Genomic DNA, 10976 nt, shown 5'->3' on the forward strand with positions numbered 1-10976 from the left:
CATTGCACCCCAGGTTAGACCTGTATCTGATGTCTGGCTGGAGGCATTGCACCCCAGGTTAGACCTGTGTCTCCACTGTAGTCCTGCTGGGCGACAATGATCTTGTTTTCCTTGTCCATAGACAAATCACCCCATCAGGAAGTTTCCTTCTAGAGTCTACTATTACTTCCTCACCAGGTACGTTTGGGAATTTAAGAAGTTGCGTTGCCTTATTAAATTCTCAATCCAGTGAGTAGGAAGGATAAGAAGAAATGGGGACTAAGGTGACCGCACAGTTTTCATGTCCCTCAGTCAGTGAGTAGGAGACCAGGCTATCGATTCCACCGAACCTCCGCCAGCAGTTGCATGAGATCTTTGAGCTGCCAGTTCAGCACCCAATTGTTACTACCTTAAAGCAAAACTTGAATGCAGGTACCCAGTATTCTGGAGCTCAATGGAAAGGTTTTTAAGCTGTGGATATAATTTAATGTTCCTATCTTTTAGGGTGCTCATTCCTGGCCTCTTTGGGTCAGTGGGTGCCCCAGCTTGATTCAGCAGTCTCTGGGACATCTTTGGACGCAGTTTGGCGTTTTCTTTTTTTGTCTATTAACTCCCAAGCATCGTTCCCTCTGAACTTCCCTCCTTTTCCCCTGAGTGATCTTTCTTATAATTACACAAGGAACACATTTTAAAATAGGGAGCTGTTTCTATATAACACATACTAGTAGAGAAACCCAAACTCCAGGCTGGAAAAAAGCATTATAACCAGGTGGTATTATTAAATACTCCGCGGGGGATGAAGGCTGAAAGCCATGTGACTTGATCCTGCAGAAAAGGGAGTTTCCGAGGCAGCTTCTGCCCCTGCCCTCTTCCACAGGGAGCTAGACGGGCACAGGGGCCTCGTCAGGGACACGTGAGGCCCGGAGAAGCCTAGGGGACTGACTCGGTGTGCAGTCTGTTAGCTACTTGGCTGTGTTCTGTTGAACTCTGCCTCATGTGGGCCTCGGGCAAGCTTTGGACTTTGCAGGTGACATGCGGGAAAACAATGTTTTCCAGGATATGAGGCTGCTCTAAGGTCTGGACCGCCTGAGACTTTCAGTACTCAGGCCTCTCCAGGGGCTTCCATACTTTTCCAAGTAGACCCTGTCACTGCCATGGCCTGACCATTTCCATCTTGCCTGGCCTCCAGCGCCCCCTGGCGATTCCCTGAAAACTAAAATCTCAGTTCCTCTGTCCTTCCCCAGCCTGTCCTAGCTCCTAGCCCACAGCTCAGCAATTAAGATTCTATTTTCTGTGGCTATGCCCAAGCATTTTACAAAAACTTAACTCATGGCCCTCAGAGACTACACGACTCACACAGACGGCAGCTGGTTGGCTCTAGCCACTTAGCAGTCACTGTGGTCCATATTTAATGTAGATCGTCATACTGATTTCTTCTGGAGAGCTTAAGAGCCATGCTTTATAAGTCTTAAAACTATATTTTGTGTTTTTCTTTTTGTGTTTTTATGTGTTTCATAAATGTTTTTCAATAATCAGAAATACAGAAAAACATTTTAATATATAAACTTTAAGTAAAGGGCAGTTCAGTTAATTCAGGGCCACTGACAGGGAAATAGAACAATGCGGTTCTGCCATCTAGTGGCCAAAATGCAAGAGAGCAAAAGGATGCGAAGGCCTTAACTTTGGGGCCAAAGTCCCATCCAGGCATTTGGAGCAAAGGAGGTTTCTCCCCCCAAACCCGGCCCTGAGAATCTTTCCAGCCTTACAGGGAAGGTGAGTGGGTAATCCAGTTCTTAATTAGGGCAGCTGGGGTGGGGGGTGGGGGGCATATTGCCTCCTAGAATATCCATGGATTAAGTGTAATTAATATCAATATCAAATGAAGATGTGATTACTCAGACATGCCAGACGTAGACTCAAGAAAGCCAGGGCCCTGAGCACGGGTGGAACCAGTTTCACCCAGGGAGGCGGTCATTCTGGTACCTGCTGTTCCTAGAACCCGAATTCTGCCCTTTAGTCATGCTCCTCCCCAACTAACATTGGCAGCCCCCACCTCGCCCTGCAGGACTCCCAAGAGCAGCCGTTCATCACGGGAATTATCCCTCGAACACTCGGCTGCTGAGCAGGAAGCCCCCAAAGCACCTGCCTAACCGACAGAGTCCCTACTATGCAGACCACTTCCATGCGCGCACACACACGTAAGCACAAACCTCCTTTGCTGAATGCCCCCTCCCCATATGTAGGTGGAGACGGCAGGTGTGAATTAGGCCCACATGGCTGAGGGGTGATGGGCACAGCAACGAAGAAAACATACCGCATAATTGATGAGATGATGTTGGTACGGTCTGGCTTAGCATCAACTGAGTCTTCACTGGAAGAATCTTCATTTTCCAGTTCTGCAACACAGTTCTGGTCATCTGCCATCTAGGAGGAAAAAATCAAATCAGAGAAATAGATGTCAAAAGGCTTTGTGATGTGTGCGCTCGTGTGTGTGCAAGTGAACACGTGTGTGTGCCTGTGCATGTGGAAGCCACAGGTCATTCCCTAGGCACTGTCCCCCTTGTTTTCTGAGACATCTCCCGCACTGGCCTGGGTCTCCCCTGTTAGGGCAGGCTGGCTGGCCAGTGAACCCCAAAGATCCACCATCCTCTGTCTCCCAAGTGCTGGGCTTAGAAGTGTGTACCACGGCTCCTGACTTTCTTTGTGGGTTTCAGGAACTGAATTTTGATGTGGGATTCCCCCTCTGTATACAGTGAATATCACTGGTTAATAAGGAACTGCTTTGGGCCTATAATAGAGCTATAGGGGAACAGAGCTAGGAGGGGAAAACTAAACTGAATGCTGACAGAAAGGAGGCAGAGTCAGGGAAAAGCCATAGAGCCTCTGCTGGAGATAGATGGGCTAAAACTTTACTGGGAGGCCATGACTTCGTGGTGATGCACGAATTGATGGAAATGGGTTAAATTAAGATGTAAGAGCTGGCCAATAAAAAGCGAGAGCTAATGGGCTAAGCAGTGATTTAAATAATACAGTTTCTGTGTGATTATTTCAGGTCTGAACTGCCGGTGGGCTGGGAAACAAACAAGTGGCCTCCCCATCAACAGAATTTAGGTCTTTACACATGAGCAGCAGGCACTCTGTCAACTGTCACTCTCTGGTTTTTGGTGTTTTCAAATGGCACTCTAGGTGGCACAGTTCTTAATGAATGAAACCTAGCAGTGGGCAGTCTTGCATGTTTAGGCTTTACAGTTCTTGTGCCATCAATGCAGCAATGTAGTAAAAACACCAGTACCAACTACACAGCAGGCAGGCCTCCTCCCGGTGGCTGAGTACCCAGAGCCCTTGACCTCGGAACTTCCACTCCAGCACCCATGGCTCTGCTAAACATCTGGGGTGTACAGCAAACTGTGTAAAGCCTGTCACAGTTTGTAACAATCAGAAAGGCCCCCAAAATCCTGGCAGGCCACAGGATGTCAAACTTCACTGTAGGTGGCTTTCCACGGTCAACCCAAGCGGCTTTCCATCAAACAGGTTTCCTGCTCCAGAATCTTCACGCGGCTGGAGGGATGGTTCATCAGTGGAGAGCACGGCTGCTCTTCCAGAGTACCCAGGTTCAATTCCCAGCACCCACACGGCAGCTCAAACTGTCTGTAACTATTTCAGGGAAACCACAGTCCTCACACAGATGTGCATGTAGGCAAAACACCAATGAATGTAAAATAAAAGTAAATTATTTTTTAAAAAGACTCTTGAAGAGGCCTAAGGAGACAGCTCAGGGGCAGGGTGCAGAGGGAGGACGTGATTGAGCCCAGCAGAGCGGCATGCACTTGGAACCCCAGGCCCAGGGATGCAGGCATGTGGCTTAGCTGGATCAGTAGTTCCAGGCCAATGAGAGAAGACCCTGTCTGCAAAAAAGTGAAAAAGAAAGACAGGTAGACTCCTGACGAATGACACCTGAGGTTGACCTTTGGCTGATATTCACACATGCACACATACACAGTACATACACACACACATGCACACGTACACACATACACAGCACACACACACACACACACACACACACACACACACACACACACATCTTCAGGTGATTCTCACTATTTAAAAGTTCAGCTTTTCTCTCATCTCCCTGGATCTCAAGGCCCCTCACCACCTAGGGCAGGTGTCAGGAGACTGGCTTGCTTGTTTACATGAGTAAGTCCTACTCATTCTCTGCCTGTTCTGCTTCTTTGAGCAGACACAAAAATATTTACTACCTGGCTGTTTACCCCATGCTCACTGCCTACTTGGCTCTCGTGTTTGTCATTTGTTTGTGTTAATTGCTTGGCTCCCACAGAACAATATAAACTCATTGTGGCCGAGGCGTCTGGTACACAGACGGTGCTTATGAAATAAATATTAATTGGGTGGAAGGGCTGGAAGAAATGAACACCCCCATGGGAAGAGAACTAGCTAAACAGATGCAGCTGGTCCAAGGAGCGCCCATATTGGAATCCTTATTCACAAACCAAATCCTGTTTCATTCTGCGTGAAAAGATCAGGGGCTCGCCTTCAGTGAGCCAAGAAAACCGGCAAACTGCAGATTTTATCTGGTCTCAGACCATCAGGGCTGGCCTATGGATGTATTCACCTGGTTGGAAAAGAAGGCGTTTACATAAAGAAGCAGGTTACATTGGTTTTATAGAACACCTTGAGTCCCAGGATGTGACAATGAATGGCATCTGGAGATGGAATCCAGCCTAGAGAGGGTGTCAGAGAGGCCAAGCAACAGCTCTGTGGAGTCTAGCTCTGAAGTGTCATTGGGAAGTTACTTTCCAGAAAATAAGAGAGACAGGAGGAGACAGACAGAGAGAAAAGGGAGGGAAGGGAAGAGAGGGAGAAGAGAGGATGAGAGGAGAGGCTTGGCTTGTGGGCAGTGGAGGAGGAACTGAGTCAGAAAGAATCATGGACACAACCACGGTGGCCAACAGAAATCAGATGGACACCAACTGTCTCACTCTGCACATCACAAGCCTCCCCACTACAGTGACCAATGGCTTTCTGGTCAGGACACAGATCTTTCAGATCAGGACACCAAATGTTTCTTAAGAGATTATGCCATCAGAGGAGATAAGCAGAGGCCGGACATTCGAGAGACACCCAGCAGTTTCCGGTCCGTCTTCACGACACTTAAAGCTTACAGTCTTCAGCAAGGCACGTGCTTGAATATCTTCAAAATAAACCAGTCAAATCTTTGTTAAGACCTACCAGAAAAAGACTATCCTCAATATGGGTTTAAGCCTTGACTCTTTTGCCAAATTTAATCTTAAAGGTTAAACCTAAGATCCATAAAAACAGAGAAAGAGGGAGGTGTTGAAGGAGAGGCAGCTTGTTTGTTTCCTGGCCGCCCAGACTCCAGAAATAATCACACAGAAACTGTATTATTTAAATCACTGCTTGGCCCATTAGCTCTAGCATCTTATTGGCTAACTCTTACATATTAATTTAACCCATTAATCTATGCATCACCACGAGGTCATGGCCTACCAGCAAAGTTTCAGTGCATCTGTCTCTGGAAGCAGCTTCATGGCTTCCCCTGACTCTGTCTCCTTTCTCCCAGCATTTTTTCCCCACCTACCTCTATTCCCTGTGCAGGCCCAAGACAGTTTCTTTATTAACCAATGGTATTCACATCATACAGAGGGGAATCCCACATAGGGAGGAGTATGGAAGGGAGAAGGAGAAAGAGAGAGAGAGAGAGAGAGAGAGAGAGAGAGAGAGAGAGAGAGAGAGAATGTCCTTGTGACTACAGAAGAGTAGGTTCCAGCTCTCATCCTGCCCTAGAAGTAACAACTTTGGCCACTCCCCACAGACCAGAATACAGCCTGAAAGTGTAGGTGTCTATGGGGATCCAGCACCAAGAGATCAAATTCTCAGGTGTACATAGCAGAGAACCTAAGAGGGCAGTTTCTGTTCCCTCCCTAGAAGGATAGAGCAAAACAAGACATTTTAACAGCAATGGAAGGGTGAAGAAAATGTATTATCTGTCAAAATGCTAACACCTGAAACACAGAAGAAGGAAGCCACGAGACTGAATAGTAAACACTAACTCAGTAAAAAAAAATTGCACAAGACGTGGTTGGTTTGGATCTGGTGTGTCCCCTCCCCCAAAGCTCCCCAGCACTACTGCCAGGACGCCCTACATCCCAAAGTGAGGCCCCAGGAGAAGCCCTCCAGTCACTCATGGGTCCTCAGGGGAAACAGAGACCCACCCACTTCCTCTTCCTTTTTAAAGCCATGAAGCGAATACCCCACTGTTATGACTTCAAAATGGAATGCTCCCTCCAAGACTCATGTGTTGAATGAGGGCTTGGTCCTCAGCTGGTGGGGAGATGGAAGCTTCCGGAGGTGGAGCCTTGCTGGAGGAACTAGATCACTGGGACTGTTTCTTTAAAGGGTAGAGTGTGCATGGACCCTCCCTGTCACCTTCTCCTTACTTTCCGGCTGCCTCAAAGAGAGCAGCTTTACTGAAGTAGCAATCCTGTTCCATGTGCTCCGCCTCATGTGGACTGAGCCTTCTGAACCAAGGGACAAAAACCACTCTAAAGCAGTGGTTCTCCACCTGTGAGTCACAACCTCAGATGTTTACACTATGACTCATAACAGTAGCAAAATTACAGTTGTGAAGTAGCAACGAAATAATCGTATGTTTGGGGGGGGGTCACCACATGAGAGACTATATTAAAGGATCACAGCATTAGGAAGACTGAGAACCACTGCTCTAAAGGGAGGCTCTCTTTAAGCTGTCCTCTGAGGTATTGGTCACTGAGGGAAAACTGACCAATCTGTGTCAGGATGTGTTATATAGGCACAGGTCTCAGAGCCACAGGCCCAGTTAACCATGGGCTGGAGCCTCCGGAGTGGAGAGTAAGCTGACCACGAACAACAGAAAGCTGAGAAACTCAGGCTTGAAGACATAAGAAGGGACCCACTCCTAGCTGAGAAGCTACTGACTGCTAGACAGGGGAGTCAGTTTTCCTTAGGTACCCTGACTGTGGCCTCACACCCATGTGCAAACGGTCAGCACTAATTGGATTCAGCCGGAGACTCCCTTCTGCCATGTCTTCTTCGTGATGCCTACACCACTTTCTGTTGGAGGCCTGTGGTGGTTTGAATGAAAATGACCCCCACAGGCTCAGAGGGAGTGGTATAATTAGGTGTGGTCTTGTTAGAGTGGGTGTGGCCTTCTTGGAGGAAGTATGTCAATGGGCATGGACTTTGAGGTTTTGAGTACTCAAGCCAGGCCCAGTGTCTCACTCTCTTCCTGCTGCCTGCTGTCCAGATGTAGAACTCTCAGCTACCTCTCCAGCACATGTCTGACCACCCATGATGACAATGGACTACACCTCTGAACTATAAGCAGGGCCCCAATTAAATGCTTTCCTTGGCTGCAGCACGGTCTTCTCACAGCCACAGAACACTGACTAAGACAAGACCTAAAGCATTTCCTTGGCTGCCAGGGAGTGACCAACTTTACCCCATCGCGCACTCTCGATGGCAGGATGCTCTGCCCTGCCACAGGCCCATAGCAACAGGGCAAGCAGACCAGACGCCAAGATGCCCAAAACCATGAGCTAAAACACATCTTAAAGGGAGGAATCTAAGTCTTCAGCCTCTCCGCTGACAACCTACGTCAGCAGCAGTGGACCTGACTCTTGATCTGTAAGGCTAAGTACTCAGTAGCTTCTTTATTCCCATGGTGAGGCCAGCTCTTGATTTTGACTCCTGGTCTGACCCTCAGGCCCTCCCAGAAAGCCATCCCACCTTGGTTCTATGCCCGAGGGGTGTCCTAGCCTTACTTTTGTGTACCTGTCCCCTTTTCAGGGGCTGCAAAGAGCAATCACCACAGGGACATTGCTCGCCCACTGTCAAGAGACAAAGATCTCTTTAAACAACTTAAAATGTGTGATGTTTGTTGTTACGGTTTGGGTGTAGTTGGTCCCTCAGCAGCTCCTGCGGTGTGAGGCTTGTCCCCTACACAATGCTTAAAGATGGTGAGACTTAAGAGATGGGATCCAGCAGGAAGCCACCAGGGCACTCACTACTCATGGATGCTCTTATGGGACCCCGTGTTAGTTCTCAAGAGGTTGCTTGAAGCACAATTAATAAAAGCTCAGTGACAGATATTGGGGTTCAAGCTGAAGATCCAAAAAGCAACACAGGCAGCCACTGGCTCTTACCTAGACCTCAGCCTGAAATGGCGATCCTGCCTCCAGGAATCTCAGAATGAGTCTGTGTCTGAGAACTGTCTCCTCCTGTTTTATAATCCTCTCTAGGGCTGGGAATAAAGGTGTGCACCACTGGGATTAAAGGCATGCACCACCCGGTTTCTATGGCAAACTAGCATGGCTACTAGGATTAAAGGTGTGTGTTACCACTGCCTGCTCTGTAAGGCTGACCAGCAGGGTTGTTTTACTCTCTGATCTTCAGGCAAGCTTTATTATTAAAAAATACAAATGAAATGCTTTAAAAAAGAATACGTCCGGCCACTCCCCAGCTACTCCAAATTCCTGTCTTACGACGTGGTAGCTCCTACTTGCAAGCCCTTTGGTTGCTGGGATGCCATCTGCCCTAAGTGCTCTCCCAGACCCAAATGTGCTGCTGGCTAGCTTTTTATTGTCAATGTGACCTATCTAGAGTCACCAGGAAAAGGAAATCTCTCTTCAGGAGCAGCCCAGATTAGACTGGCCAGGGGCCATCTCGGTGTGTGTGTGGGGCGGGGGAGGGGTCTGTCTTGCCTGGAAGGCCCAGTCCACTGTGGGTGGCACCATCCCTAGGCTGCTGGGTCTGGGTCTGGACTGTGTAAGAAAGCTAGCTGAATGAGTAAGCAGTTTCCCGCCTCCAGGTTCCCACCCAGATATCCTCACCAACGAACTGTGACCAGGAACAGTCAGATGAAATACACCTTTTCCTACCTAAGCTGCTTTTGGTCATGGTGTTTATCCCAGCAGCAGAAAGCAGACTGGACACGCGGAGGTGGGTCAGGAAACTGAGGAAACAGGCTTCTTTCCCGAGCACAGTCACATCATACAAACCCCCTGCCCGGATACATTCTTCCCTAAGTGCTCCAAGTCCAGAGCTGCCACCCTCCACACCAGTGTCACCAGAGGTTCACCTGGCGAGGTAACCAGACTTTTTGCCCACATCCTGCCTAAGGCTGCACGGTGGCAGATTATAAAGTTAGGCCTTAACAGTATGGAGGGGGGTGTAAGGTCAGGTTGGCCAAACTCTGAAGGAAGAATAAGGCTGTAAACAGAAAATCCGGGCCTCACAGTAAATCCAGTTCAAGATAAGGTCTCGAAAAGTACTTCAGGAACATCACGTACATCTACAAGCAAACTTCCTTCCCCATAAACCGCAAAGCCCAAGGGGTAAACGTCGGGTGTCCCCTAGAGCCCCACTGCTCAGTGTCAGACCTGTGTGCTCTAACTCCCTCCTTCCCTGAGCACAAGTCAGCCAGGACCGCCCAAGATTCTCACTGAACAGAAGAGGCAGGCGCTTAAGCAGCCCTGCCGGTCTGACCAGGTAGTCCTCCCGAGGCCAAGCAAGACAGTCTCTACTGCCCTACACCAGTTCTTCCTTCCCCATTACATCCGGGATGGAACCGGATGTGGCGAAACCCCCGGCTAGGAAGCCCAGGGAGAACCAAGCTGAGGAAAGCCAACGATGGAGGGGCGTGCAGAGCCCCAGCCTCAGCGCCAGCCTGCCTAGACGCCACGCTCTGCGAGCTTACGGGAGGGAGGGAGAGGAACCCGGGCCGGGACGCACGGGTGTTGGAAGCTAGCGGAAGAGGGGTGGGAAAGCCACGACGGGGGCCCAAGTTACCGTTCCCACGGTGGCCGGCGGGAGCCCACGGCTGCGTCCGATCCTGGGGAGGGCCTAGGACAGCTTTACGGAAAGCGAAAGTAAAAGTCCAGGAGCTCGAGGGGGAGGAGCGGGAGGGGCAGAAGCGGGCCGGGCGGGGCTGTGCGCACCACTCGGGGAAAGCGGGCCACGCGCGGGAGAGCGCGCCCACCACGGGAAAGCCCTTTCCGGGCCCGGGCGCGCAGGCTCCCTCGGCTCGCCGCCTGGTTTGGGTTCGCTCTGTGAGGTTCGGGCAACCCTCTCCGCGGCACGAAGAGAGCCGGCAGAGTTCTCTCTACAGAACTGGCCAGCAGCGGACTCTAAGGAGCTGCCCGTCAGAAAAGTGATCCCCAGAGAATACCTTCCGCAAATCTGCCGCGTGCTCAGAAAAACTGTGTGCATGGTCCAGTTCTCCGCAAAGCCCCCCAGGAGAGGGGCCCAGCGAGTTGGAGCCATTCCCTCTCCCCTCCCACCTGCTCTACTTATGCAAAGTTCCCAGCACTCACCCAGGAGCGCGCGAGTTTGCAAACCGGTTGAAGTCAAGGATCCCGCTGCCGCGCAGTCCCTGACGAAGCGCAGATGGTCGAAGTGCAGATTGACCCAAAGATTTGACGTCCCCTCAATGGCGGGGCTCCTGTTTCGTCAATTTCCCTTTAACGCAATCAGCTCTACAGGATACCGTGCACCAACTGTAGCTTGGTCAGGTGTCTTTTCAGAAGTTGCTTGGGAGGGGACGCTAAGGGCAGTAACTTTGTCTTTAAGCAAGTCTCCGCCTCCTAACTGGCTTGCATGGATATTGCACCAAAATCATTCGTGTGTGCTGCCCTGTTCCAGGCACTATGAGGAAGCAGCGTTTCCACAGGTCCTCCTTCATGTCACCTCCAACGTGCGCGCACACGAGACACACACACACACACACACACACACACACACACACACACACACACACCCTGGGCTTCCAAGTCCTCTCCTCAGCGGTCCTAAGAACCGCTAATTAACTACATTCACACTGAAGCAATGGCAGTTTTAGGCATACCAGAGATCCTTGCTTCTAGAACCTGCAAGTCTCTTGAATCACCAGGGCTTTCTTCTTCTTCTTCTTCTTGAGCCTG

The 10976-nt window shown here is 49.9% G+C and overlaps 1 protein-coding gene across 4 annotated transcripts in view; it reads right to left on the reverse strand.

The window, feature by feature from the left end:
* The window catches only part of Casp7 (caspase 7), a 36446-nt gene extending 25855 nt beyond the window's left edge, over window positions 1–10591 (reverse strand). For 2 of the 4 annotated variants that reach the window (XM_041661327.1, XM_041661325.1), the window contains exons 1-2: window positions 9847–9932; window positions 2294–2403 (exon numbers count right to left, since the gene is read on the reverse strand). In XM_041661327.1, the coding sequence (XP_041517261.1) occupies window positions 2294–2403 (110 nt within the window). In that variant the 5' untranslated portion in view covers window positions 9847–9932. Of the gene's footprint in view, window positions 1–2293; window positions 2404–9846; window positions 9933–10370 lie in introns of those variants that run through there. The other 2 variants (XM_041661328.1, XM_041661326.1) reach the window with 2 other exon arrangements.
* Window positions 10592–10976: the final 385 nt, after the last annotated feature.

This window comes from Microtus oregoni, unplaced genomic scaffold (assembly GCF_018167655.1).
Source record: "Microtus oregoni isolate MIOR12 unplaced genomic scaffold, Mior012 000012F_ref0000307, whole genome shotgun sequence".
In the NCBI taxonomy this organism is placed as follows: domain Eukaryota; kingdom Metazoa; phylum Chordata; class Mammalia; order Rodentia; family Cricetidae; genus Microtus; species Microtus oregoni.